Raw genomic sequence first — 27,441 nt, forward strand, 5'->3', positions numbered from 1 at the left:
TTGTGGTTTTGTTTGCATATACTGTCAAGAATACCAGTAGGAAAAAGAAAAATAAGGAAGAATAGCAAGAGTCAGTACCTTGAAAGAAAATTAATACAGAGCATGTTTCATAGCTAAATCTCACAAATCCAAGAGGTTAAGTTTTAGACTGAGGTTTGCTTTTGTTCCTGCAAGCTCACTAATAAATAACTATAATTAAAAAAATCAAAGCAGTAAGCTTGCCATCTTGAACTTTCTACTAAACTAAACTCTTTATCACAGATCCCTACATTTTCCCTTGATTGTTTAAAAGGTATGTCTACAATATTTGTTAATGTCCATATAATAGTTTTAAAACTTGTATAATTAGCCTGACCTGTGGTGGTGCAGTGGATAAAGCGTCGACCTGGAAATGCTGAGGTCGCCGGTTCAAAACCCTGGGCTTGCCTGGTCAAGGCACATAGGGGAGTTGATGCTTCCTGCTCCTCCCTCCCCCTTCTCTCTCTCTCCTCTCTCAAAATTAATAATAATAATAAAAAATATTAAAAAAAAAAGAAAATGTCCTGAAATTAAATAAATAAATAAATAAATAAATAAAACTTGTATAATTATACCCAAAATAATGACTGGGAAAATTAATGTACTAAAAGTGCTATTTGCTCTGTAATGTTCATGCCAACCCTACTTAGCATGCCAAGAAACCAAAGACCCAAGATCTAACCACTGAGCTCTAGATCCTTTTATTTTTAATACAGTGCTCTACGTGTGCTAGGTATGGTGAATTTATTTGGTTGGGCTGCTAGTTTAGAGTATCTTTTTTTTTTTTTTTTGTATTTTTCCAAAGTGAGAAGGGGGGACAGACAGACAGACTTTCACATGTGCTCGACCAGGATCCACCAGGAATGCCCACCGGGGGGCAATGCTCTGCCCCTCTGGGGTATTGCTCCACTGCAATTGGAGCCGTTCTAGCACCTGAGGTGGAGGCCATGGAGCCATCCTCAGCACCTGGGCCAACTTTGCTCCAGTGGAGCCTTGGCTGCGGGAGGGGAACAGAAAGAGAGAGAGGAAGGAGAGGGGGAAGGGTGGAGAAGCAGATGGGTGCTTCTCCTGTGTGCCCTGACCGGGAATCAAACCCAGGACTTGCACATGCCAGGCTGACACTCTACCGCTGAGCCAACCAGGCAGGGCTAGAGTATCTTTTTAAAATTCATTTAGACCCTTCCTTACCTTACTTCCAGCTTCATTTCTGATCATACATTCAACACCTCACATCCTCACCACACATATATAAATCTTACATGGTAAGTACTCACTTGGCAATAAGTTTTACGACTAAACTAAACGACCCATAACAAAGCCAATTTTACTACAGGCTAATTGATATAAACAAAAGTTAAGTTTCTACAGCAGCTCATCAATGTTATAATTAAACCACATTGAATGAAATAACATTATTCGAGGACCTGCTGTACTCGTGTATAGATGTGTATACCTGGGACACGTGAAATTACTTGATTTTCATTCTTTAACATCTTTTACTAACCTATGCAAAAACTGTTTCCTCTACCTGGACCTTTCTTCCCCATTTGGTCATTTCCAACTTGTTTTTTCATTACCTAGCTCAAATGTCACTAAGTAATCGGGAAGCTTTCCCCAAAAGCCCCCGAGTTAGATACTTTCCAGTTATGCTTCCTTCGTTTTGGTATAAGGTTATTTGTCTTTACTACTCAGAGCTAAAGTAAAATAAATTTAGATTGGTTTCACAAACATATTTTTGAGACCTTCCCTTCTCCCCCGCTACCCAAAATCATGCTCTGGGGTAGGAAGGAGCACACACAAAAGTATTCATTTTTCTTCTTTAAAAGCTATGAAATTAAGTGTTACGCTACCTTAAAACCAAAATCCAGACCCTCTTCTTTAGTCTCTACTACATGTCTTTTTTTTTAATTTTTTAATTTTTACTTGTTTTACAGAGACAGAGAGAGTCAGAGAGAGGGATAGACAGGGACAGACAGACAGGTACAGAGAGATGAGAAGCATCAATCATTAGTGTTTTGTTGCGCATTGCGACACCTTAGTTGTTCATTGATTGCTTTCTCATTTGTGCCTTGACCACGGGCCTTCAGCAGACCGAATAACCCCTTGCTTGAGCCAGTGACCTTGGGTCCAAGCTGGTGAGCTTTTGCTCAAACCAGATGAGCCCGTGCTCAAGCTGGCGACCTCAGGGTCTCGAACCTGGGTCCTCTGCATCCCAGTCCAATGCTCTATCCACTGCGTCATTGCCTGGTCAGGCTCTACTACATGTCTTTTTTTTTTTTTTTCTGAAGCTGGAAACGGGGAGAGACAGACAGACTCCCGCATGCCCCCGACCGGGATCCACCCGGCACGCCCACCAGGGGGCGATGCTCTGCCCATCCTAGGTGTTGCCATGTTGCGACCAGAGCCACTCGAGCACCTGGGGCAGAGGCCAAGGAGCCATCCCCAGCGCCCGGGCCATCTTTGCTCCAATGGAGCCTTGGCTGTGGGAGGGGAAGAGAGAGACAGAGAGGAAGGCACAGCGGAGGGGTGGAGAAGCAAATGGGCGCTTCTCCTGTGTGCCCTGGCCGGGAATCGAACCCGGGTCCTCCGCACGCTAGGCCTCTACTACATGTCTTAATGTATGTAACAAGCCATAGTGAAATGGCCTTCTAATAAATTATACACTAATATCCAGGTGTATTTTTGGTAAAGTCAAATTAGTCCACGAATTAATAATCAGTAATAGATATACATTGTAGTCATTAAGGATGCTTTCTATTACCTGGTTTTCCAACCAAACAGACAAAAAAATTTTTTCTACCCTAGGCTTTAGTTTCTTATACAAGCTTACAATCTATCATTTCTTGTATGAAATAAGAAGCTTTCCCTTTCAACCACATAAGATGTAGACCCAGCCAGTCAAACAGTACCATAAAAGCTTTGAATCTCTAGCAAGTGATGCAGAGAGGCAGGGATGAGAATTATCCTGATGTTGTCCCCCAGTTAGCAATACCGATTCCAACAGCAGCAAACCCAACACTAATGGTTTCCCTCTGTTAGCTTCTCTTGGTTCCTGCCACTTTTCAGAAAACCGGTGAGCTACCAATGCAATTCCGGTAAATACCTGTTTAAATAAGTTTAACCAGAGCCTGTCTGTATTGCTTTTCATGAAGAACCCAACAGCTGCACAGAATATACACATATGCAATCTACCACGTGTCATACAACAGTGAGCAGAAATAAATTTGTTCACTGCTCTGAAAAACTTTCAACCTAGTCAGGAAAACAAACATATAAGATAAGCAAAAACAGAAAAGGAAAAAAAAAAAAAGCAACAGCAATGGCGGCTAAAAGAGCTGCACTTAGCGCCCTAGGACAGCCTGCGGAGCGGAAGCGGACCTGAGGAGGGGAACGGGGAAGGACTCTTCATAACCTTTAACAACAACCATTTATAAAAGGACCTTACTATAAAAATTTTTATTGTGATTCAGGAGCTAGCTGAGGTTTGTTCCTTTTACAGAAAGGGGCAGTCACTGTTCTGTGTTTTCTAAGAGAAACAGCCTAAGAAACAAATGAGCCGAAAGTACTTCGTACAGTTGCAAACTCTGCATGTTGACCCAGCAGCCACCAGGGGGGTTCCTCATGGCTCAGCTAAACTTCCAAGCTCACAAAATACCAAAGGTCACAACACGCAGCACCAGTCTACTGAGACGCCGGAGAACAGAACCAGACATACTTCCTTGACAAGAGTCCTTATATGAACTTCCCTGTGTGGCAGTCCACACAGCTGTCCAGAGCTCTTCTCTCTGCCGCACCAGATGACAGCTCAGATATGAAGAAACAGGACCTGGTGGGTAGAGAAGCTACCCTAGCTTACAGCATCATGCCCCACTGGAATGATATCTCCTGTAATGATTCTATAGCTATAGTTTTCAGGGTTCCTGCAAAGAACATTCCAAGGATACACTGTACTCGGGGAACTCCAAAGTTAATCATCCACATCAGGTACTTAAGAGTCTATTTAGAGTTTCTTCTAATACAAATGCAATTCACCAACCAGAAGCCATTTTGAGGCGTAAACAACACTAGTTGCTTAGCCACTCAAGACCCAGTAAAACAGAACAAGAAACAACGGAAGATCAAATTGACATGTAGAATAGGAAAAGATTTTAGCAGACCGTGTAACCCCTCACTCGAGCCAGCAACCCTCTGTCCAAGCTGGTGAGCTTTTTGCTCAAGCCAGATGAACATGCCCTCAAGCCAGATGAGCCCGCGCTCAAGCTGACAACCTCGGGGTCTCGAAACTGAGTCCTTCTGCATCCCAGTCCAACGCTCCATCCACTGCGCCACCGCCTGGTCAGGCTGAGTAGGAAAAGATTTTAATAACCATTATCCAACAGCTGACTTGATAATATAAAATTGTACTATCCCAAATGTATTATTCAGTTAGATTGCATTGTGCTGGAGTAACAAGCATCCCGAAAATCTATTAGTCAAAAATAACAAAATATTTTTTACACACACATTGTGGGTAAGAGCTTATGTTTCATGCTTTCTCACTTTGAGACCCAGACCACTGGAGGCTCTATCATTTAAACTATCACTAATCAGAATAATGCCCCAACTCTTAAACCCTTCCGCCCACAATAACACACTTCTGCTCATGTTTTATTGGCTAGAAAAAGGTCACAGGGCATTGTGGAGAAAACAGCTGTGTCAGGCTTGCTCACTGGTTTACTGGCTGCAAGCCCCTTGTGCAGTTAGTGTGTGAGCACATGACAGCACTATTGTAAGGGTAAGTGCTTCCTGAGGGAGGAGGAGATCAGATCTCACCCTGCCACTGAGTGGTACAGTCTGTTTCCTGATTCCTTGCCCTCCATTGCGAAAAGGTTTTCCTTTGTTGTTTTTTTCTTGTCTTTCTTCTTCTGGCTTGTCTGTCTTTGCAAGCCTCCAATAAATTGGTATGGTTCACCGTTTTCTGGCTCCATGGTTCCTTTACCATCTGCCCAAATTCAATACGAATCTGCATGGCGATAACCACCAGCCTTACAGGCATACCTAAATTCAACTGTTTTCACAGGTACTTTAGAAAATAGTATGAATGACTAGCTGCAATATCTACCGTGTCATATGCATCAGAGCCAATTTAATAAAATGTTATAAATTTTGTTTCCCCAATTTAAGAAAGGAGGGAACCCCTTGAAATATTTAAGTCTCTTCTAATTCAGAAACACAATAAAATAAAGCAGAAAAAAAACAACTGATTTTAACTCTTCTTGATCATCCCAGGAATGTAGTACAGAACGGGAAAGGAATTTTCTCAAAATGACACTGGAAAATGACAGAGCCTAGATTTGAAACCAAGTCTGTCTGGCTCCAGGGCCTATTTCCTTTTTTTTTTTTTTTCTTTAAGGCCTATTTCCTTTTAATGACATCTTTCTCACGGTGTATACAGCAAACACGGAGTGAGGGAGGGAAGATGAGTCAAAGGGCGAACTCCGCAAGAGGTAAGGAGGATAAAGAGACATAGTTCCCGACAAACAGCAGAGACTTACATAAGGAAGGAATGGTCAGTTGTACTAAGGTACCAAAAAAGCTGCAAAATTAATATTGATATATTAGGAGGAAAGGTCAGGCTTTTCTGTCCCGTCCTTCCTTTGGGGAGGGAAGGGAGAAGAATGTAGAAGCTTCCTGACTACAAGGACAATGGGTCATTTAGTTTTAACTATAGAATAAAGGTTGTCTTCAGACAGAATTTACATACCACCCTACATTGATTTGGCTCTTCCTCCATTCCTGGAATCCTGAGAGTAACTTACCTCTAGGCCTGTGGTTCTCAACCTTTCTAATGCCGTAACCCCACAATGCAGTTCCTCATGTTGCGGTGACCCCAAACCAAAAAATAATTTTGGTGGCTACTTCATAACTGTAATCTTGCTACAGTTATGATTCGGAATGTAAATACCTGATATGCATTATGTATTTTCCGATGGCTTTAGGCGACCCCGCCGGGGTCGGGACCCACAGGTTGAGAACTGCTGCTCTAGGCAAAGGAGGGGAGATAGACACTGAAAGACTTTGTAAATGTCTTTGATTGTGTTACCTTAAAAGTTTTAATGTTCTTGTGGATCCCCTAAACAAATGTTGTAAGCTTGTTAATAATTGTGCCATAATGTCATGCTCCCCCTAACCTGTGTGTAATCAAGGGTACACAACCAGCCTCTGAGATGTATTTGGCACGCTCGATTTAGGTCTGCAATGCCCCGTGTTAGTCATATGCGGCCGGCATATTAAATAAATCTCCTCCTTTAATAAAAGCCTTCAAAAATTCATCTAGACTTGGTGTCTTAATGTAAACCCAAGGTACGGTACTTTACAACACAGTGAGGACAACTGTCAAAGAGAGATTGAATAAGATAAGGGATCGGAAGTGTCCACTGAACGACTTCAGCTAGAGCTATTGCTGGGTTGGGGCCAGGCAGCTGCCAGACTAAAGCAGATAAACACAGGAAGCAATAAAGAGAGGCACCACATGAATATTCTGGATGTGAAGAGGAGGAAAAGGGCAGGTCAATGGAAAGTGGTTTTGATTCGTTTCTCAGGTAGAAAAAATTTAAGTACTTTGAAAGGGTTTTTTAAATCTTTTAAATTAACTTTATTCAGGTAACACTGGTTACTCAAGTTATATAGGTTTCAGGTGTACAATTATATACCACATCATTTATACATGAACTGTGTGTTCAGCGCCCCAGTCAGCCTTCCTCCATCACCTCTATCCCCCTTTTCCTCTTCTACCTCCTCTGCCCCTTTCCCTCTGGTAAACCACCATACTGTTACCTGTGTCTATGAGGTTTCTTTTTTCTTTGCTTAATCCCTGCAACATTTGAAAGTTTAAAAAAAAAAAAGGAAAAGGGAAAATGTACAGCAGGGACATAGAGATAAATGCAGAAACAGGCAGGGTCCCTGAGAAGGGAATAAATCATAAAATATAAAACATCTTGTATTTACTGAGCTACTGCAATGAGCCTGTTTCCTGTACGAAGCACCTGACATGTCTTAACTACATATAAATCAGCTCATTCCGTTGAAGGCAAACCTACAGAGCAGGTTTGATGAGGACACTGCACCAGGGAGATGACAGTAACCCAGCAAGAATAACCAAGACAAGTAAATAGCAGGGCCAGGGTTTGAGCCCCCGGCAGTTTGCCTCTAGAAACTGCACTTATTCATCCACTCAGCTAAGGTCAAGACTGAGATAAAGGAAAGAATTACTAAAAAATCCATTATCTCTTGAGATAATAGTAAAGATAAAAGAGAGCTGTGGAAGAAAGAAATCTATGTTCTGCCTAGGATGGGGCGATGGTTCCTAAGGAGAGAGGTATGAAAAAATTCGGAGGGATGCTCTAAATTTTAGGCACTTCTTCCGTAAAGTCAAGACTCAATCTAATGGTGCTGTTTCTAGATACACATTTTCAAGACTAGATTATTGAAAACTAGATCCTGTTTTTTTAAATTCAAACCCCATTTGGATAAAAATTCTAATGATGTAACACAAAAGAAGTCTCTTGGCCCTGGCTGGTTGTCTCAGTGGAGAAGCGTCAGCCTGGCCTGTGGATGTCCCAGGTTCAATTCCTGTTCAGGGCACACAGGAGAAACACCCATCTGCTTCTCTACCCCTCCCCCTCTCACTTCTCTCTCTCTTCTCCTCCTTCAGCCGTGGCTCAATTGGAGCAAAGCTTGCCCCAGGCACTAAGGATGACTCCATGACTCCGCGGTCTCCACCTCAGGCACTAAGAAGAGCTCTGAATGCAGCAAGGCCCCACATGGGCAGAGTATCGCCCCCTACTGGGCTTGCCAGGTGGATCCTGGTCAGGACACTTGCTGTAGTTATCTCTGCCTCCCTTCCTCTCACTAAAATAAAAAAAAAAAGGCCCTGGCCGGTTGGCTCAGTGGTAGAGGGTCGGCCTGGCGTGCAGGAGTCCGGGGTTCGATTCCCAGGGCACACAGGAGAAGCGCCCACCTGCTTCTCCACCCCTCCCCCTCTCCTTCCTCTCTGTCTCTCTCTTCTGCTCCCACAGCCAAGGCTCCATTGGAGCAAAGTTTGCCCGGGCGCTGAGAGGATGGCTCTGTGGCCTCTGCCTCGTGGCTCTGATTGCGGCAGAGCAACGCCCCAAGATGGGCAGAGCATCACCCCCTGGTGGGCATGCTGGGTGGATCCTGGTCGGTTGCATGCGGGAGTCTGTCTGACTGCCTCCCCATTTCCAGCTTCGAAAAAATACAAAACAAACAAACAAACAAAATAAAAAATTTAATGAGGAAAAAAAAATGAAGTCTGAATTTATATATTCTTTTCATAAAAAATTTTACAAAATAATTATGAAAATATCATAAGCAAGGACACAGGAGAACAGAATATATAATTACACCTGTATAACAAAGGCACTTTAGTTATTTCTTCACTACAGAAAAAATTCCTGATTCATTCATTCATTCATTCATTCATTCATTCATTCATCTATTCAGTTTATTGGGCACCAACTTGTACCAGGCACCAGATATTATTCTAGGCCCAGAGGTTTCAGCAGTGAAAAAAGAACTACCTTCATGGAATATATACCTATATGAGAAAAAGAGATTAACTAGAAATCGCAAATAGCAATGTTGAGTACTAAAGTGAAAACTAAAGCAAAGAAGAGCATGGAAGCCCAAAGTGGGAAAGAGCACGTAGCCCAAAGTGGGACTGCAATTTTAAAGAAGATGGTCAGAGCAATACCGAGATGACATTTAAGTAATCCTCAAAGGCGGTGGTGGAGAGGGCCCCCACGTACATTTGGGGAAACAACATTCCAGGCAGAGGAAACAACCCAGGCAAAGGTGAGCTGGAAATGTGCCTCCACAAAGAGACCCAGGGAGGCCAGACCCGTGGTGGCGCAGTAAACAGAGCCTCGACCCGGGGTGCTGACGTCACCAGACTGAAACTCCTGGCTTGCCAGGTTAGAGCACATACAAGAAGCAACTAAAGTTGATGCTTCCTGCTCCTCCCCCAACTCCACCTTTCTCTCTCTCTCTCCCTCTCTCAAACCAATAAATAAAATCTTAAAACACACACACACACACACACACACACACACACACACACACACACAAAAACCCAGTAAGGCCAGAAGACAGTGAAGGAGGGGAGAATAAAAGATGAAGGTACAGATAGTGGGTTGAAAAACTCAGTCCTGTCAGCCACTATGAGACAGATGGGAAGATATGGGCAGAATCTGAGCTGGGGTGTTATGATCTGATTATTCTAAAAGGCTCCTCTGGCTGCCTGGAGAACAAACAACCAGGGGCTATCCAAAGCAGAAGTGGGAATACCAATGAAGTGTGCGGGCTCCCTGCCAACTGCCCCTCAGGTCTCCCGTCTGCGGTCTGCAGCCTGCCCTCTGCCCAGGGTGCTGAGCAGTATGAACTCCTGTACTGCCCTGCCACAGGCTCCCAGATGGATTCAACCAGCGGGGAAAAGGTACAGAGGAGCAAAAGGAGGAAGGAGAGGGAGGTCAGGGTTTTGAGCCCCTCCTGTCCAGTCCCTTTGGGCTGGCTGCTGCTCTGACCAAAGCCACAGCCCTGTCTCGCAGCTCTCTCCACCTCACCCTCTGTCTGGATTCCCGCAGCCTCCCTTCCCCATCTCCCTTCAGGTCCAGAGGCCAGATTTTAACTATTGCCTAGGCCAGGGGTCCCCAAACTTTCTACACAGGGGGCCAGTCCACTGTCCCTCAGACTGTTGGAGGGCCGGACTATTAAAAAAAACTATGAACAAATCCCTATGCACACTGCACATATTTTATTTTAAAGTAAAAAAACAAAACGGGAATACAATATTTAATATATATAAAGAACAAGTAAATTTAAATCGACAAACTGACCAGTATTTCAATGGGAACTATGGGCCTGCTTTTGGCTAATGAGATGGTTAATGTGCTCCTCTCACTGACCACCAATGAAAGAGGTGCCCCTTCTGGAAGTGCGGCAGGGCCGGATAAATGGCCTCAGGGGGCTGCATGTGGCCCACAGGCTATAGTTTGGGGACCCCTGGCCTAGGCTCTACTGATCCCGCGAGACCCTGCACATCCTTTGTAAATAGTCCTAGTACTAAAAGCTTCTCAAACTATCCCAATTTAAGAGTGCCACCTGCCACCTCTTTCCTGGCAGCACCCCTACTAACGCAGAAGCCTAGCGCGAGAGACAATGGGGGTCCAGATCAGGATGCGAGCACAAGAAGGATGAGAAGCAGTTAGATTTTTGACTTGCTGACAAATTTAATGTTAAGCATGAATGAGCCCAGATTTTGGCCTAAGCAACCAAAAGGATAGTGTCGTCAACTGAGATTCATTCTTTAAATTCAAAAGCCAATAGAAAATATGTGCAAATATATTAAAGTAGCTCACAGGAAAAGGAATATTATGGCTTACAAATGCAAAACTGCTTAGTCTTACTGTTAATTTAACAAATGCAAATTATATAATAACAATATAATAATGTAACTATATATCTTACAGATCAGATATAATACTGTAACAATATAAAATTGACAAAGATGAAACATGTGACAATTAGTACTGACATGGGCATCAGAAAACATAACTGGAGTGCAAACTTCTGTGAAGAATGTGCAGTTACCTATCAGAACTTTAATATACTTATATTTTTATCTAAAAATCCCTTGCTAAAACTTTATTCTGCACACATACTCACACACATTTACAAATACCAGGATATAAGCTTTCCACTATATCAGAGTTTAGTGTAACAATACATTGCAAACAATCTAAATGTCCATCAACAAGAAATATAAGTGAAATAAACTGGCCTACATATACAATACTATCAGTAATTTGCAAAGAACGAGGTAAATCAATACATATTGATATGAAAAGATCTACAAGACATTTATATGTTCAGGTATGGAGTAAGAGTGGGGCAGACAGGGGCCGAACAGTATGTTTAGTCTATTACTGCTGGTGAGTTGCCTTTTTTTGTAGAAGTAAGAAAATTCTAGAAGGATCATAGAAGTTGTTTAGAGCCTTTGAACAGGTTAACACAAGACAGTCCTCTTTTTACTTTATACTCTCCCTTTTGCACTGCTCGAAATTTTTCAACCAAGTGCAGATTTCTTTCAACAAGCAAAATATTTTACAAAGCCAAATTTCCAACGAGACTTGTAATATATTATCATGTACTGCACAAAAAAACTATGCTTTTGAAATGAGAAACATAACATGAACAGTTGAAACTATCAAAACTGAATTACAGTTTCATCTTGTTAATAGTTATATTTTGTTAGAAGATACAAATGCCTGGCCTATACCATAGGTCTTTCTCCATTTGTGGTAAACCTGAGCCTATATACATACTCTTGGGGTTTTCCAAATGTCAGCCATAGATGGAAAAAACAGGGTTTATAATGTAGATGGTTTCAAATGGAAAGAAAAACAACAAACAGAACCTGATTCCAATCAAAGTTGTTTTGATTACTGACATTCATTTTAGCACTGATCACAATGTCAAATGGAACAAAGAGTCCACACCGTAATTCCTGTTTCACTGATACTATAATTCCCTGAATGAATATATGTTAGAACTAGCAGAAAGTAACAATATGGAAAAAATAATTAATTTTCTTCAAGCTTATCAAAAAATATTCTATCAAAGCCAGCAAACCAGATGTGTACAGAATTTTATATATTTTATTATTTCACAGATCTAAATGTAAAACAAGTTATTTCTTATTTCTCATCTTCCTTATACTATTTTTCTCCTTACTCACACAATCCTGACTGGCAAAAAAAATCTGTCGCTATAGGTAAAATCCTAATGTTATCAGAACCATAACATGTAATTTTCCTAACACATTTAGCATAAGAATTTTTTTTAATCAATCACATCTACCGGGATGCAAACAATTCCTCAGCTGGTTTTGGTAGAACACCACCAGGCTTAGATATATTCATGACTAGAGAGTGGATCTACAGTTGTCAAGGAGCTGTGCTTCAATTCTGCCAACGGAGAAAGGACCCCAAACCCTGCTCTACCTACATGCTGCCTTATCTCAGAAGGGGTCAAAAACGTTTCAATCCATTTCCCTCAAATTCCTGCAGACTGACGTTATCCCTTTAAAGCTGAAGACATCCAAAGCAGTACAAATGCAATGTAGTTGTAGGAAAAAGATCATATAATAAATCATTTATCTTTATATAATTTTCTCTGGAGATCTGAAGGGCTTGTATCCATTATTTTATTAAATTTTTACATTTAAGCTAAAGCAAGTGCTTTCAAATATTAATTTTTTTTTTTTTTTTTTTGTATTTTTCTGAAGCTGGAAACGGGGAGACAGACAGACTCCCGCATGCGCCCGACCGGGATCCACCCGGCACGCCCACCAGGGGCAACGCTCTGCCGCGACCAGAGCCACTCTAGAGCCTGGGGCAGAGGCCAAGGAGCCATCCCCAGCGCCCGGGCCATCTTTGCTCCAATGGAGCCTTGGCTGCGGGAGGGGAAGAGAGAGACAGAGAGGAAGGAGGGGGTGGGGGTGGAGAAGCAAATGGGTGCTTCTCCTATGTGCCCTGGCCGGGAATCGAACTCGGGTCCCCCGCACGCCAGGCCGACACTCTATCGCTGAGCCAACCGGCCAGGGCCTTAAATTTTTTTTTTTAAATCAAGTGACAAACTAGGAAAAGGGGCCACCGCATCAATGTTTTACCTGATGCATCAAACTCGATTGGCTGACACCTGCGTTGAGAAGACCAATCACACTTGAGGACTTGCCCTCCTTCCACAATCCCAGGCTGGGTAGTGTTTGCTTTGGGTGCTCCCACTAAAAGAAACATCCTGCTAAAATACAAAAGGGAAGATAAATTTTAAAAATGGCACAAAGCATAAACAGCATCTTAGGATTTAGGTAGAACAATCATTCTCTTGATTAAAAAACAACAACACCACCTGTTTTTTAAACTATTCACTGAGGAAGGATATAATACCCATTATTCATCTGGTGCTCTCTTATATACATACATTCTTAAATATAGCAGGGGTCCCCAAACTTTTTACATAGGGGCCAGTTCACTGTCCCTCAGGAGGGCCACCGTTGGAGGGCCAGACTATAAAAAAAAACTATGAACAAATCCCTATGCACACTGTACATATCTTATTTTAAAGTAAAAAAACAAAACGGGAACAAATATAAATACAATATTTAAAATAAAGAACAAGTAAATTTCAATCAACAAACTGACCAGTATTTCAATGGGAACTATGCTCCTCTCATTGACCACCAATGAAAGAGGTGCCCCTTCCGGAAGTGCGGCCGGGGCTGGATAAATGGCCTCAGGAGGCCGCATGCGCCCCATGGGCCATAGTTTGGGGACCCCTGCAATATAGTTTATTCATCCTATGAACATATTATAAGGCAACTTCAGGGTTACATACCATTTAAAAATTTATGCTGGGCAAATGTAAATAGGTATAGCTCATTACATGTCAATTGTATCTCATTAAGGGTATTAAAGAAATGTACACTGGCTAGACCAGGGGTTGGGAACCTATGGCTCGCGAGCCAGATGTGGCTCTTTTGATGGTTACATCTGGCTCGCAGACAAATCTTTAATAAAAAAAAATAATAACGTTAAAAATATAAAACATTCTCATGTATTACAATCCATTCATTTCCTACTGCTCATGTTCATGGTTGCGGGTGTCTGGAGCCAATCACAGCTGTCCTCCGGGACACCACCAAATTTTTATTGGATAATGTGTAACATACATGGGTTGTATGGCTCTCACAGAATTACATTTTAAAATATGTGGCTCTCTAAGCCAAAGAGGTTCCCAACCCCTGGGCTAGACTCATGAAAGTGTGCTTGGATTTCTGTTGTGTGTGTGTGTGTTTTATGATGTTATACATTTTCTAAATCCTGAATGCTGAATGTAAAAGATGATTCTGAAGAAACAATTATGAAGTATAATAGTTCTAAATATTATCATTTTTCCATTTGTAAAACTAATCTTGTTTTATAACTATTGTACTTCAATTTTTTTAAAAAAATGGTAACTAATAGATTTCTCCTCACAAAATTAATCTAATCAAATCCCTGGTCAAAAAGTAGAATCACTGTTCAATTTCTTATTAGGGTAAAATTCTTGGAAGACAAAGTACTCAGGAGTAAAATTCTTAAGTAAAAGAGATCTTGTCTTTAGTTTTTTACTATTCTGGAGGAAAAAAAGGCTTTAACAAGTCCAGTGACCAAAAGAAAACCTCCCAGGGTGATCTGATCATAAATTCCTAACAGGGCAGGTCACGGTGGGTAGTCAACACCCGTCATATAACCTCTTTAGTAAAAGGTTTATCTGTCCCTTAAGCAAGCCCTATCCATTGTTTTTGTACATCCTGGATAATACACCTTTGAAATGTCTCTTTTCAGATCCCTCAGAATGGAAACCACCCGTAAGAGAACACATTATCTTGTTAACTACCTTGTAATCCAATCCCTGCCTTGCTTTCTCCCACTCCATGTAAATATTGATAAAAATTCTCTACAGGTTTGGATGTTCTGGAATGCATTCATTTTCACTTTTGTCAATTTCAATTTCATTTCTTGTGGGTGGTACCTGCCGAGTCAAGTTTCGAGTGTTCCAGAGCTGGCTGCATGAATTGTTGCATTACAAAAATCCTGACACTAACTTGAAAACTCCATACTCGAAGATAAAACTCCCAACAAAACCACACCCTATTTAATAAAGCTTTATGCAGTCATAGTTGGCATCAGTAAAACACCAATGCTGGCACTCCCATCAGCCAAGTGACTCTGGGTAAGAAATGAACTTAGTTTTCATTCAGTAAGAACTTTTCAGAGGAAAAGATATTACTGAGTAAGAGAGCCCTCCCCATCTTCCCAAAGAGTAAGAAAGTAGCTCATTGTCATCACACCCTCCTTTTCTACAGCAGAGCTGAGTAATAGCTTCAATTTGTATACACAGGAAATTTTTCATTTCAACAGGTAAAAAAATGTACCACAAAACTTCCCCTCTTTGTGTGAACTGAATTATTTTTGAGTGCATGAGGAGGGAAAAGAACGTTCCAGACAAGTAAGTGGACTGTTCAGGGTCTACATGTGCAAAGGAGGAGGGACATTTCTGCAATAGTTGTAATGAACGTGACCAAGCACAGGTATGCACTGATTTCAGTGGTGTGGCGCATGGCCAGGTTCCAGTGGATCAGGACATTAGAGCAGTTCTCAGAATACATCTCAAAATCCCCAAACACCATTCATTTCTTCTGGAATGTCACCATATACCACGTTACATAATCCTTTACAATTTTTTTTTATCAAAGCCATTCTTCCCACTTTACAGTAAGTTACTTCCTTGAATGTAGAGGGCTCTAATTCATCTTTGTACCTGCCACATAATAAGTACTCAAGAAAAGATTTTTATACTGACAGATGAGTAGCAAGTAAATTTGATAGCTATAGGTGTTGAACTTAAAGTAGCCATATGCAAATAAGCCATTTCCACTATCCCCAACCCCTCTAGAATATGAAGGAATCACCTTCTAATAAACATCTAATTATTTAAATTATTTGTATAACTAATTTATTTTGGCTTTCAGGTAAATTCTTTATTTGGCAAGATAATTTCTTTACCTGGGACTCTAAGACAGAGAGGGCTGGGAAGTTATTAGGAGACTGAGTTATGAATGAAAACTGCAGCTTGAGTTCCTTTACTGGTAGCCTGAGTTCTCTGGATAAGAATAAAACCAAGCCTGCTACTTTTCATCATACTTTTCATCAGGCCATTTGCACATTATAGGCACAAAATGGTGGTAATTAGATGTACCAATCTGGGTGTTCATCCAGTTTTCCTAGGCATACCTTCATGTGCAGTCTTGTACATGTGTGAGATGTTACAGAAGTGGTAGAACAATATAAAAGGAATGTGTGAACACTGTCAGTTCCTAAATGCTAGGTTAATGGGGGAAAAGAAGCTGAGGAATCAAGTTCTTTGTCTAAAAATGTCAACATGTTATTTAAGTTCCTTAGAAGAGTTATTACGGAATGTTTTTAAAAGAGAAAAATGGAGAGATGAAGAAAATAAAATTGCCTCAGACAAATGTTAAATATTTGTATAGAAGAAAGAACATAGGACGGCAAAGGATGCTGAGAAAAATGAAGGAATATAAAATCAATACAAATTACAGAAAACAAAAGTCCAGTAATGTGTTGGGAGGGTGAATTTTATGTCATGTGGTTTTTGACATAGTAACAACAAAAGCCTGTTAATGAAACATTTCATAGAAAATTAAATAATTATTACTTGAAGTTCATCGAAGAATATCTAATTAATGTATACAACAGTTTATTTAGGGTAACAGAAGTGACAGAACCGGAAAAAAAGTGTTTGCAATACAAGCAGCATTGTCTAAGGAACACAGTTTGAGACTGAAGGTTCCAGTCACTACACAAATCAACTGAGAAAGTCATTTTAAATCTCTTGAGTCTTAGTTTCCTCTTCTACTGAATGGAGATAACAATGTCATAATTACAAAAAAATTAAATTTTCTGAATGTGGGTAGATAAGAGCAAACTTAGATAATCTGAACGCATCATAAAAACGTAAGATGATGATGGCATTGGAACTAAAAACAATTAAGAAAATACAACCTAAAAATAGAAAATATAAAAGTTAAAATCTATTCTTTTTTTTTTGTTTTTTTTTTTTTGTATTTTTCTGAAGCTGGAAACGGGGATAGACAGTCAGACAGACTCCCACATGCGCCCGACCAGGATCCACCCAGCACGCCCACCAGGGGGCTACGCTCTGCCCACCAGGGGGCGATGCTCTGCCCCTCCAGGGCATCGTTCTGTTGCGACCAGAGCCACTCTAGTGCCTGGGGCAGAGGCCAAGGAGCCATCCCTAGTGCTTGGGCCATCTTTGCTCCAATGGAGCCTCGCTGCGGGAGGGGAAGAGAGAGACAGAGAGGAAGGAGAGGGGGAGGGGTGGAGAAGCAGATCGGTGCTTCTCCTGTGTGCCCTGGCCGGGAATCGAACCTGGGACTTCTGCATGCCAGGCCGACGCTCTACCACTGAGCCAACCAGCCAGGGCCAAAATCTATTCTTAAAAGGGCTTTCCTTTCCTTGGTTTTCTGGAAGGACCATTAATGAATGCATAAGCAAAATCTTAAGGAGAGAGGTAGAAGGGTAGTTAAGAGTTGGCCTGTACCATTTCCTGACAATGGTGGAGACTTAGGAGAGATACAAGAGTTAGCTGAAGAAGCAGCGGTCATTGGGACTTTGACATGAGCTGCAAAGTATAGAATTGTAACAACAATTCCAGTGCCATGCGGACTTTTCCTGGACTCCTCCTCCTTGTGACAGCTCCTAACAGACTGAACTGGGGTTGGGTTGCATTTTTCAGGGATTTGGCATGGTGTTGGGGCTAACTTGGACTTGGTGAACATGTTAAGGACACTACTCTTTTATGGATTCTTGCTGTATTGGCCAAGAGTTTGTTTAAAGGCTTTAATCACTGTAAAAAAAAAAAATAGAAGACTAGATAAAGAAGATGTGGCACATATACACCATGGTATACTATTCAGCCATAGAAATGATGACATCGAATCACTTACAACAAAATGGTGGGATCTTGATAACATTATATGGAGTGAAATAAGTAAATCAGAAAAAAACAAGAACTGCAGGATTCTATACATTGGTGGGACATAAAAACGAGACTAAGAGACAAGAGTGTGGTGGTTGGGGGGGCGCGGGGGGGGGGAGGAAAGGAGGGAGGGGGAGGGGAGGGGGAGGGGCACAAAGAAAACTAGATAGAAGGTGACGGAAGACAATCTGACTTTGGGTGATGGGTATGCAACATAATTGAATGACAAGATAACCTGGACATGTTTTCTTTGAATATATGTACCCTGATTTATTGATGTCACCCCATTAAAATAAAAATTTATTTATTAAAAAAAAAAGAGTTAGCTGAGGCTGACAGAGATTTCACTGATTAGCAGAGAAAATCTGAAGCTTGGAAATTTAATTTCTTAAGCCTGCAACTTTCTCCTGACGGACTCCATCTCCTGCCAAAAAAATGTTTGTCCAAGAACAGTCTCAGCATCTCCATCCTAATCATTACAAATGCCTTGAGACATGCCCATTAAATGACTTCAAAATTAAGGTGTGCAATACACGGACAGGTTGTTAATAGGCCAAGAAATTCTAAATGAGAAAGGGCAAAGTGTGTGCTTGGGATTGGGGGGGGGGGGGAGAGGGAAGGGGAGGATTAAAAGACTAGGAAGAGGAGGGAGTGAAGGAAGGGAGAAAAAGAAGGGAAAAAGGGAGGGACAGAATGGTGGAGGGGGAGGGAGGAAGGGAGGGAGGGAGGGAAGCACAGACCAGAGGATAAGAGAAACCACCCAGGGGGATGCCCTTCAGCGCACTTCCTACCAAAGTGTACTTTAAGAGCAGCTGCTTCAGGGAATGTGACCTTGATTACCAAGGAGAGGCAACCAGCCAAACAATGACAAGTACATTTTTTTAAAACCTCCAAATGAACTAAACTATTTGGGTGCTTTCAGCACTGAGTTCTCTCTCCAAGATAAAGCATGTTTAGTGTATCTGGCTGACTCTGGGTCGACCAAGGAGCTTTCATCAAAAGAAACTTCTGAAAAATTATCATAAACTTTATAGAAAGAAACGTGTATAAAATTTTAGAACTGAATGTTATTTCAGAGCTATTTGCTTTCCATAGAAAATGCTACAGAGTGAACATGTTTATGATGTAAAACAGATGCAGTAACTATAAATTCTAAATATTTTCTCTTCTCTTTTATAATGTCCTATAAACCTTGGGCCTTAATCAGGAGTCATCAACACGGGTTTAAGTTCTAAATACAGCTAGCTATAGTCTATACATGTATACTGTATACAGCACAAAAAAAAAGCAAAAAGAAAAAAAAAGCAATACAGCCAGAGCCACACTACAATTCATGAAAATGAGCTGGTATCATTTCGTAAAGAGTTGTTACAATGGTGAGGGGAGAAATGGGACATGAACTTTTGTTTGCTCTATTTAGTTTTTTTGTTTTATTTTGTTTTTAATTCTGGGGGACATGAACTTTTAAAACTACATGCAGATTAGGACAGACTGAAAGGGGCCTTCTACCAGACTAAGCAGTTTGCCCTCTCTCTCGAGCCAGGAAAGCTCTGTCGTGGAAATTTTAGCAGCCAAATACCAGGATCAGAAAGATGCTTCAGAAAGATAAAACTATCGGAAACACATAAGATGTTTAGCAGGTTTTAAGAGCCAAATGACGGGGGGGGGGGGGGGGGGGGGGGGGGGGGGCAAAGGGATGAGGGCCTGCGTGCCCCGGGCCACACTGGTGTCGCCTGGGCTGAAACAAGGAGCTGGCGGTGGAAGGGCAAGGCTGAGGCGGAAACATTAACAAGGAAGAATTTCTAGGACCTTCTGCCTGGTGACTAATAACTGACTAATATTAGGGGAGTGCAGTTATAGAGACAAAGAAAAATAGAACATGAGAGGGAGGAATATGAAATTATTTCCAGGGTGACAAGAGAAAATGATGGCTCCATTAATAGAAACAGGTCTAAATGACATCTCATGGTGAAAAAGAGTTCATTTTCAGTAAGATGAAGGTACAACGAACGGGCTGGTCAAGGAGAAATGATCCACAGGGTGTACGTATTAGAGCTCTAGCTTTGGAGCTAAGATGCAGCCAGGGCAACAGCTTTATTGTGAAAGCTCTCCAGGTGCTGCCAACAGGAAGTTAGGATGGAGAATCGCTAAGTATTCTGCAGGATCTTCTGGGACCAGGACACACTCACCCACACTTTGCTCTTGGGGTCATAGGTCATAGAAAGTAACTGTAAATAAGGCTCCATTAGTGTCTAATAGGGAAAAAGGCAAGAATTCTAACCCAGTATTCTTCATTAGAGAAATATTTTAAAATAAATAAATAAATACAGAATACCTTTAAAGTGAAAATTATAAATAGTTGAATAAGTAAGAAAACTGTTTATTTTCTTCTCAAAAATTTAAAATCTGGACATAAAAATTAAGAGAAATTTGAATTTCACACCATCTCTCTCTTAATTACACCTTGCCCCCTACCCCACACACTAACCTACTCAAACAGCTAAGGCTGCAAAATCTTCTGGCCTCAGTTTCCTCATCTGTAAGAATGAGTTTATACACTTTCCTACTTGCTCCTGGTGGCTTGTAGTGTAGATTGAAATGAGTTATCATAAATAAAAGTTCTTTGTAAACTATAAAACAGGTTAACCAATGTAAGATATCATTATCATAATTAAATGTAGGTGGAATTTTTCATTTGTCCACAAGAAAAAACGTGACTTTACTTCTTGGCCTATACATGATCTTTAAATGTTATATAAGTTTGGCAATATAGCCACCATAAGTTAATGCATACAGAAAAAAAAAAGTATGAAATGGTTATTTTCTATTTTACATCATTTTAAATTACTACATTTGCGACTTTTTACTTCATACCTAAAACTCATTTCTAGAGCATTTTCTCAATATTTCTTAATATTTTTCTTTAGTGCTTTAGTATTTCTTTTCTTTAATAAGCAATTGATTCATTAGTTTTAACAACAATGTGAAAGTAATTCAGTAACAATTTTCTATGGCAAGAAAAATCAGACTTAAACAGTTCTATAGCTTGCCAGGAGTAGTTAGACACCTCTCTAGAAACTGAAGAAGCTAGAAGACACTTTATTATCTTGCCTCCTCATTAATCCAGGTATTCTTCCTTCAGAAGAAAGGAATCTCTAACACTTTTACGTGATTTTTTTTCTTTTAAACATTTATGATTGCTATATAACTACAATAATGCAGCTGATAGTATTATAAATGGCACCCCATGTGCCTTGGATTCCAATGCTTGTTACATTTTAACACGCCTTTTTACAAAATTAGGAGACATTCTGCATTAATCTTTGTTAAATCTGTAAAGCTCAGTAAGGAGAAACCTTTGTTTATATAATTTTTTTAAATCTCAAAGTTGAGTTTTACTTTTTAAGTTAGGCTATACCTAGAGCTCACTAGTCTATCACTAACAAAGTCACTGATGAAGATTTAAAATGATATGAAACCAAACCAAGTTCAACTTTACCTTACCTCTGAAGGCCCCCATAGGAGGCCATGTAGACCAGTGAGGTCACAGTATAGGCAATGACTATAATTACTTATCAAAAATTAGTCATTCAACCTCCTAACCAAAAACAGCAGATATCTCATGCCAACAGTTCAATATTACTGCATTTCCCATACTTATAACACTTAGTTTGTCATCTTGTCATGCAAAACACTATCAATTCTAAAGCATGAAAGTATTAACTCTTGCTAAGTACTAACTCTTAACAAAAAGCAATATATTTTCAAAATTATCAGAATTTCCGTATACGTTAAATCTAAAAGAACACTTTTAGGAGCAACTGAAATCCCCATAAAGGCATACATATACTTAAAAATATCTGGAAACAAAAAAAAATTTTTTTTAATAAAAGGTAAGGCTGGCAAAATGATTAAATCAAAGAGAAGACAGTAAATGTCACTCGACTAAAGTGGATGATTACTTTGATCGTTTTGGAAAATTTGTGCTCAGATCTCAGACAGCAAGCACTGAAGCTGGAAACAAGAAGTAAAATTGAGTTCACTATATGAAACAGTGTCTAGCTTTACTAACTGCTTCCAACCTATTTACTGCTGCAATGGCTGTATAACAGTCATGGAAAAATATTTAGATCATGTATAAATTGGAAAAAGGGCCCTATCTAATTACTGACCATCAAAATGATCGTCCCTCTCCTCCCCAAACATTAAAATATTATTTAAAAAATTAGAAACTAAAAATATGTTGTTACAATTTCTAAGAGCAGTTCTTCTTTTTGAAAACAATATTTAAACCTCAAAAGACTTCTAGTAAACACATATTAAATCCATATTTCTAACGCTAATTGGGGGTGGGGTAGTGAGCATGATGTCACCGCTGGGTAAAGTCAGAGACAACTTTTAGTCCAATAATGGCAGTAAATCTGTTACAAGTACTGACGGTCTTTGCACGCGAAAAGTTGGCAATTTGAAAACAACTGAATTCATAAATACTGCAGTATTCAAATCACCCGCAGAGAATGAAAACTCAGCAAACACCCTTGTTCTTTCCTAACAATGACCTAAATAATGAATCACTATAAAAAGAACAGATGACACATTCAATTCATCTGTTCATCCTCAAATGTGCAAAGGTCAGACATCCCTGATATAGGGGGCAATGAATTTACTAGGACAGTATGGTCATTTTAGTCATCAGAATGTCTGGAAAAGGGGTAAATGAGGAGAAACGAATCAGCCTGAAAGGCGGAAAGAGTGGGGGAGGGCTTGCTTAGGGAGAAGGAACAGGACGGGTGTTGAAGTCTGTGAAGCAGAAAACGACTACCGGGAAAGCTAAGGAGGCACCAGAGCAAAAGAAGTTCGGGGATGAAACTGACCACGTCCCGGACTGCGGGACCGGCAGCGTGGAGTCCCGCCAGACCAGCCTTTGTTGATTTCCCACTTTCCCCGAGTTTTAAGCACAGGTCGGCTTCAAAGATCTCCCTCTCGGCAGAGGAGAAGAGGTAAGTGCGTGGTGGGTGCTGAGGGGGTTCATCTCCCCAGATGTTTTACCCACTCAGAACCTAACCCAGCCCAAGGGGGTGGGGAACGGACAGACAGATCGCCGCCGGCATCTCTCCGGAGATCTCTCTCCCTAGGGAAACGCAGGGTGGGAGCGCGCGGTGGGGGAGGGGTCGGCTCCCTTTCCAGTTGCGGCCACTTACGAAGACGCGCTAGGCACGAAGAAATCCACCGCGAAGCCAAAGTAACTTCCCTCGGGGCCGGAGTACTCGGCAGGACTGTCCACGTCCAGGTTGAAGGCGCCGCAAAGAGGCAGCAGGAATCCCGAGAGAAGGAACAGAAGTCGGCAGGGGCGACGGCGAAGCAGCCGCGGCGCCGGGGAAGCCATCGCTGAAAAGTGCGCGCCGGGCGCGGAGCCGGAGCCGGAGCCGCAGCCGGGTCCACCCCTCCCGGAGCGCACGGTGCCCGGGCCCGCCGCCTGTGCGCGCGCGGAGACTTGCGGCCCTAGGACTCCCCGGCGAGTCCCAGACGGCGCCGGGCGGCAGGAGGGCTGAGCTGCGGGGCGGCCGCCAGGAAAGTGGAGCTGAGCGCTGGGCGCGCGGGCGGGGGAACGGGAGCGGCGCTGGAAGCCCTCGCCTCCCTCCGGCTGCGGACTGCGGGGGTGAGCGCCGCACCCCCGGCCTGAGTGCCGAGGCAGCAGGGGGAGGAGGCACAGGAGGAGGAGCCGCCAGGAGGCTGAGCCGGGTGCGGGAGGAAGTGAGGAGGAGAGTCGTCCTCCCCTGGGGCGAGCCCGCTTCCACTTCCTTGCGCGCTGTCGCCTCCTGTCCGGTGAACAGGCCGCCTGTACGGAGGCCCCAGACCCTCCGCGTCCCCACCCGGGGCAGCGCTCCCGGTGGTCCAAACCCGCCTGCGTCCGCCGAGCACCAAGGACGCTCGTCGTCTCCCGGTCCCGCCAGGAGCTCCTGTGCGACTTTTATTTTAAAATGAGGAAAGCTTTATCCACTTCTCCTGTTTCTTCTACTTAAGAGCCTAGCAGGCTCTCACAAACGAAACTCCGTAATTAGTGGTTGTTTTCCTCTCCACTCAATACCGCACACAAACACTGAACTTAATTATAAACTTCCAGAATGCTAGCACAGCCTATTTCACGGCAAGTTGTGTAAAAGCCTAACTTCAGTGGTCCATGAAAGGATTGGCAAAGCAAAGAACAGGCAGTAATCCTTTTAAATGAAGTCAGACTAGTAAAACCTTATTCCTAGTTTATTAGTTGAAATCCTATGATTTGTTATATACGTTGATTTATGACATTTGGGTAGAAACACAATTTTAGAGTAGGAAGAAAATACGCACCCCTTCCTTAGGAAATAGCTCCCCTGGGCTCTCTTGTTGTTGGTATGTTGCACCATGCCCGGTGTCTGAGAGACTTCCTTGAGGTCAGGAACCTTGACCAAAGCCTATCACCTTGCCAGGTAGATAGTAAGCAATCAATAAAGTATTGAAGAAATGAAAATGAAACGATGCATTTACTTGCCCAGAGAAGTGACCTTATATAGTGTATCACTCAAATAATTTAGTTACGAGGTCGCCTGGTTGAGCATGGGCTCACCAGCTTGAGCATGGGGTTGCTGGCTTGAGCATGGGATCATAGACATGACCCCATGGTCTCTGGCTTGAGCCCAAAGGTCACTGGCTTGAAGCCCAAAGTCGCTGGCTTGAGCCCAAGGTCGCTGACTTGAGCAAGGGGTCACTAGGTCTGTGATAATCACCTCACTACTTCCCCCACACCCGTGAAGGTACAAAGGAGAAAGCAGTCAATGAACAACTAAGGTGCCATATGAAGAATTGATGCTTATCTCTCTTCCTTCCTGTCTATTTGTCCCTATCTGTCCCTCTCTCTGTCTCTGTCAAAAAAAAAAATGAAAAGAAAAGAAAGAAAGAAAGACAGAAAGGAAGAAAGAAAGATTGGTGAACAAGAGGCTACTGGTCAAGATGACAGAGGTAAACATGGTACTGGCATCATCCCACACCACATCAAAATTACAACTGAATTACAGAACAACATCATTGAGAACCACCTGAAATCCACCTGAACAGAAGTCCTGGAACTAATATTTTATAGAAGAAGCCATATGGTGACTGGTAAGATGGACAGAGAAGTGGAAACAGGCTGGTCCCACACCCCTGTGGTAGTTAAATATCTGGAAAGATATCTCAGCTGCAGAGATTCTCCCCTGAGGAGCAAGAGGTCGCAACCCATGCTGGGCTCCCTAGCCCAGGGTTCCAATGCCAGGAATAGAAGTCCCCATAACTTCTGGCTGGGAAAACCAGCAGAGATTGTGGCTGAGTATGACAGAGGCGCTGCTGGAGTGCCAGGACTTCCTCTTAAAGGGCCTGTGCACAGGCTTACTCAGACTCACCCCCTCTTAGCTGTAATGCTTGGGCAGCAGCATGAAAAGTGCTAGGGACATATGGAGAAGAACTAAATGTTCTGGCTTTACAGCAAGATCTGGAGGAGCAGCTTTCTGACAGACAGAAATACTGGCAGAAGCCATTGTTCTTTTGATGAACCTTCCCTCTCCAGACAAAGGCTGGCACCATATCTGAGTTTCCATCAACTTGAGTAACACTTTTCCCCCTGCCCTGATATTCCTGAGATACAGTCCCACCCAATTTAAGAGCCCACCCAAGCTGTTTCCAGTTGTTTCTCCATGCAAATGGTATGTCTTGGCTTACGCAACAGACTTTCCTAAACTCTCAAATGTTCACAAACCCCAAACAGCCAGCATCAGGCCCCAATGCGACATGTACCTCTTGGTAAATGGCCACAGACCCCACACTCATGGCTGAACTGGTTTTACCACTGGCCTCTCCTGGGTACCCCTAAACACAGCACAAGTCGCAGCCATCTGAAGATTTCTTTGTAGCTCATGCCAGGTGGCCTCAGGCAGAGCACAGGCAATGGCTGACCTTGGTCTGCAACTTCCAGGAGACCCCCAAGCTGAAACACCAGGTGGCTAGCTTCATTCCATGACAGAGCACCACCCAAACACTTCCATGAACAAAACACTGAAGGGGCAGACTCGGCTGGTGCCAGAGCCCCACTGGAATAGGTTCTACTCTGTGGGGTGAGTTTCTGCACAGCAGCTCCTCCACTGTAGTTACAGCTGGTTCTTGTAGCTGATTGGCCTGTGGATCAATCCCTCCCATTGATGTGCCAACAGCAATCAAGGCTGAACTACAACAGGAGGGTGCATACAGGCCCACTCAAGTAACTGGGGAGGCTGTACCACTGGGTCCTACAGGACAATACTCAATAAGACTACCCTACCAAGACTAGAAGACATAGTAAATATACCTAATACATAGAAACAAACACAGAGAGGCAGCCAGAATGGAGAGAGAAACAAACCTGTCCCAAATAAAAGAACAAAAGAAATCTCCAGAAAAAGAACTACATGAAATTGAGGCAAGCAAACTACTCGATACCAGAGTTCAAAACAATGGCTATGAGACTGCCAAAGGAACTTAGAATTTCAACAGCATAAAAAAAGATATAGAAACCATAAAAAAGAACCAGTCATAAAGGAAGAATATATTACAGGGAATAAACAACAGATTAGGTGGGGCACAGGATCAAATCAACAATTTGGAAGACAAGGTAGCAGAAAACATCTAGTCAGAGCAGAAAAAAGACAAAGAATTTTTAAAAGTGAGGATAGGGCCTGACCTGTGGTGGCGCAGTGGATAAGCGTTAACCTGGAAACGCTGAGGTTGCTGGTTCAAAGCCCTGGGCTTGCCTGGTCAAGGCACATATGGGAGTTGATGCTTCCAGCTCCTCCCCCCTTCTCTCTCTCTCTCTCTCTTTCTCTCTCTTCTCTACAATGAATAAATAAAATCTTTAAAAAAAGTGAGGATAAGTTATAGAGCCTCTGTTACATCAATCATAACAACAGCTGCATGGCAGGGGTGCCACAAGGAGAAGAGAGAGAGCAAAGAATTGAGAATCTGTTTGAAAAAGTAATGATGGGAAACTTCCCTAACTTGGTGAAGAAAATAGACATACAAGTCCAGAAAGTCCCCAAAAGGGTGAACCCAAAGAGGCCCACACCAAGACACATCATAATTTAAAAATGCCAAAGGTTAAAGACAAAGAGAGAATCTTAGCAGCAAGAGAAAGAAGTTAGTTACCTACAAAGGAGCTCCCATTAGATTGTCGGCTGATGTCTCAACAGAAACTTTGCAGGCCAGAAGGAATTGGCATGAAATATTCAAATTGATAAGAAGCAAGGGCCTAGAACCAAGATTATTCTACCAGTAAAGCTATCATTTAGAATCAAAGGACAGATAAAGAGCTTCCCAGACAAGAAAAAGCTAAAAGAGTTTACTACCACCAAAGCAGTATTACAAAAAAATGTTAAAGGGTCTTCTTTAACAAGAAGAAGGCAAAAAAAGGTAAAAAATGTGAATAAAATTGCAATAAATACATTTCTATCAATAATTAAATGCAAATGAATTAAATGCTCCAATAAAAAGACATAGGATGGCTCAATGGATCATATAACTAGACACTTACATATGCGTTCTACGGAAGACTTATTTCACTGGAAGGACACACACAAACTGAAAGTAAGGAAATGGAAAACGATATTTTATGAAAATAGAAACAAACAAACAGAAAAGGCTTGGATAGCAATACTTATGCCAGACAAAATAGATTTTATTTTTTAAATTAACAAAAAATTGTTT

General features: G+C 42.0%; 1 protein-coding gene across 2 annotated transcripts in view; it reads right to left on the minus strand.

The window, feature by feature from the left end:
• Positions 1-23,571, minus strand: part of ITGAV (integrin subunit alpha V) — a 104,572-nt gene extending 81,001 nt beyond the window's left edge. Inside the window, exons 1-2 of one of the 2 annotated variants that reach the window (XM_066233419.1) lie at positions 22,899-23,571; positions 12,746-12,873 (exon numbers count right to left, since the gene is read on the minus strand). In XM_066233419.1, coding sequence (XP_066089516.1) covers positions 12,746-12,873; positions 22,899-23,083 — 313 coding nt within the window. In that variant the 5' untranslated portion in view covers positions 23,084-23,571. Of the gene's footprint in view, positions 1-12,745; positions 12,877-22,898 lie in introns of both variants that reach the window. The other variant, XM_066233418.1, reaches the window with a different exon arrangement.
• Positions 23,572-27,441: the final 3,870 nt, after the last annotated feature.

This window comes from Saccopteryx bilineata, chromosome 5, assembly GCF_036850765.1.
Source record: "Saccopteryx bilineata isolate mSacBil1 chromosome 5, mSacBil1_pri_phased_curated, whole genome shotgun sequence".
Taxonomy (NCBI): domain Eukaryota; kingdom Metazoa; phylum Chordata; class Mammalia; order Chiroptera; family Emballonuridae; genus Saccopteryx; species Saccopteryx bilineata.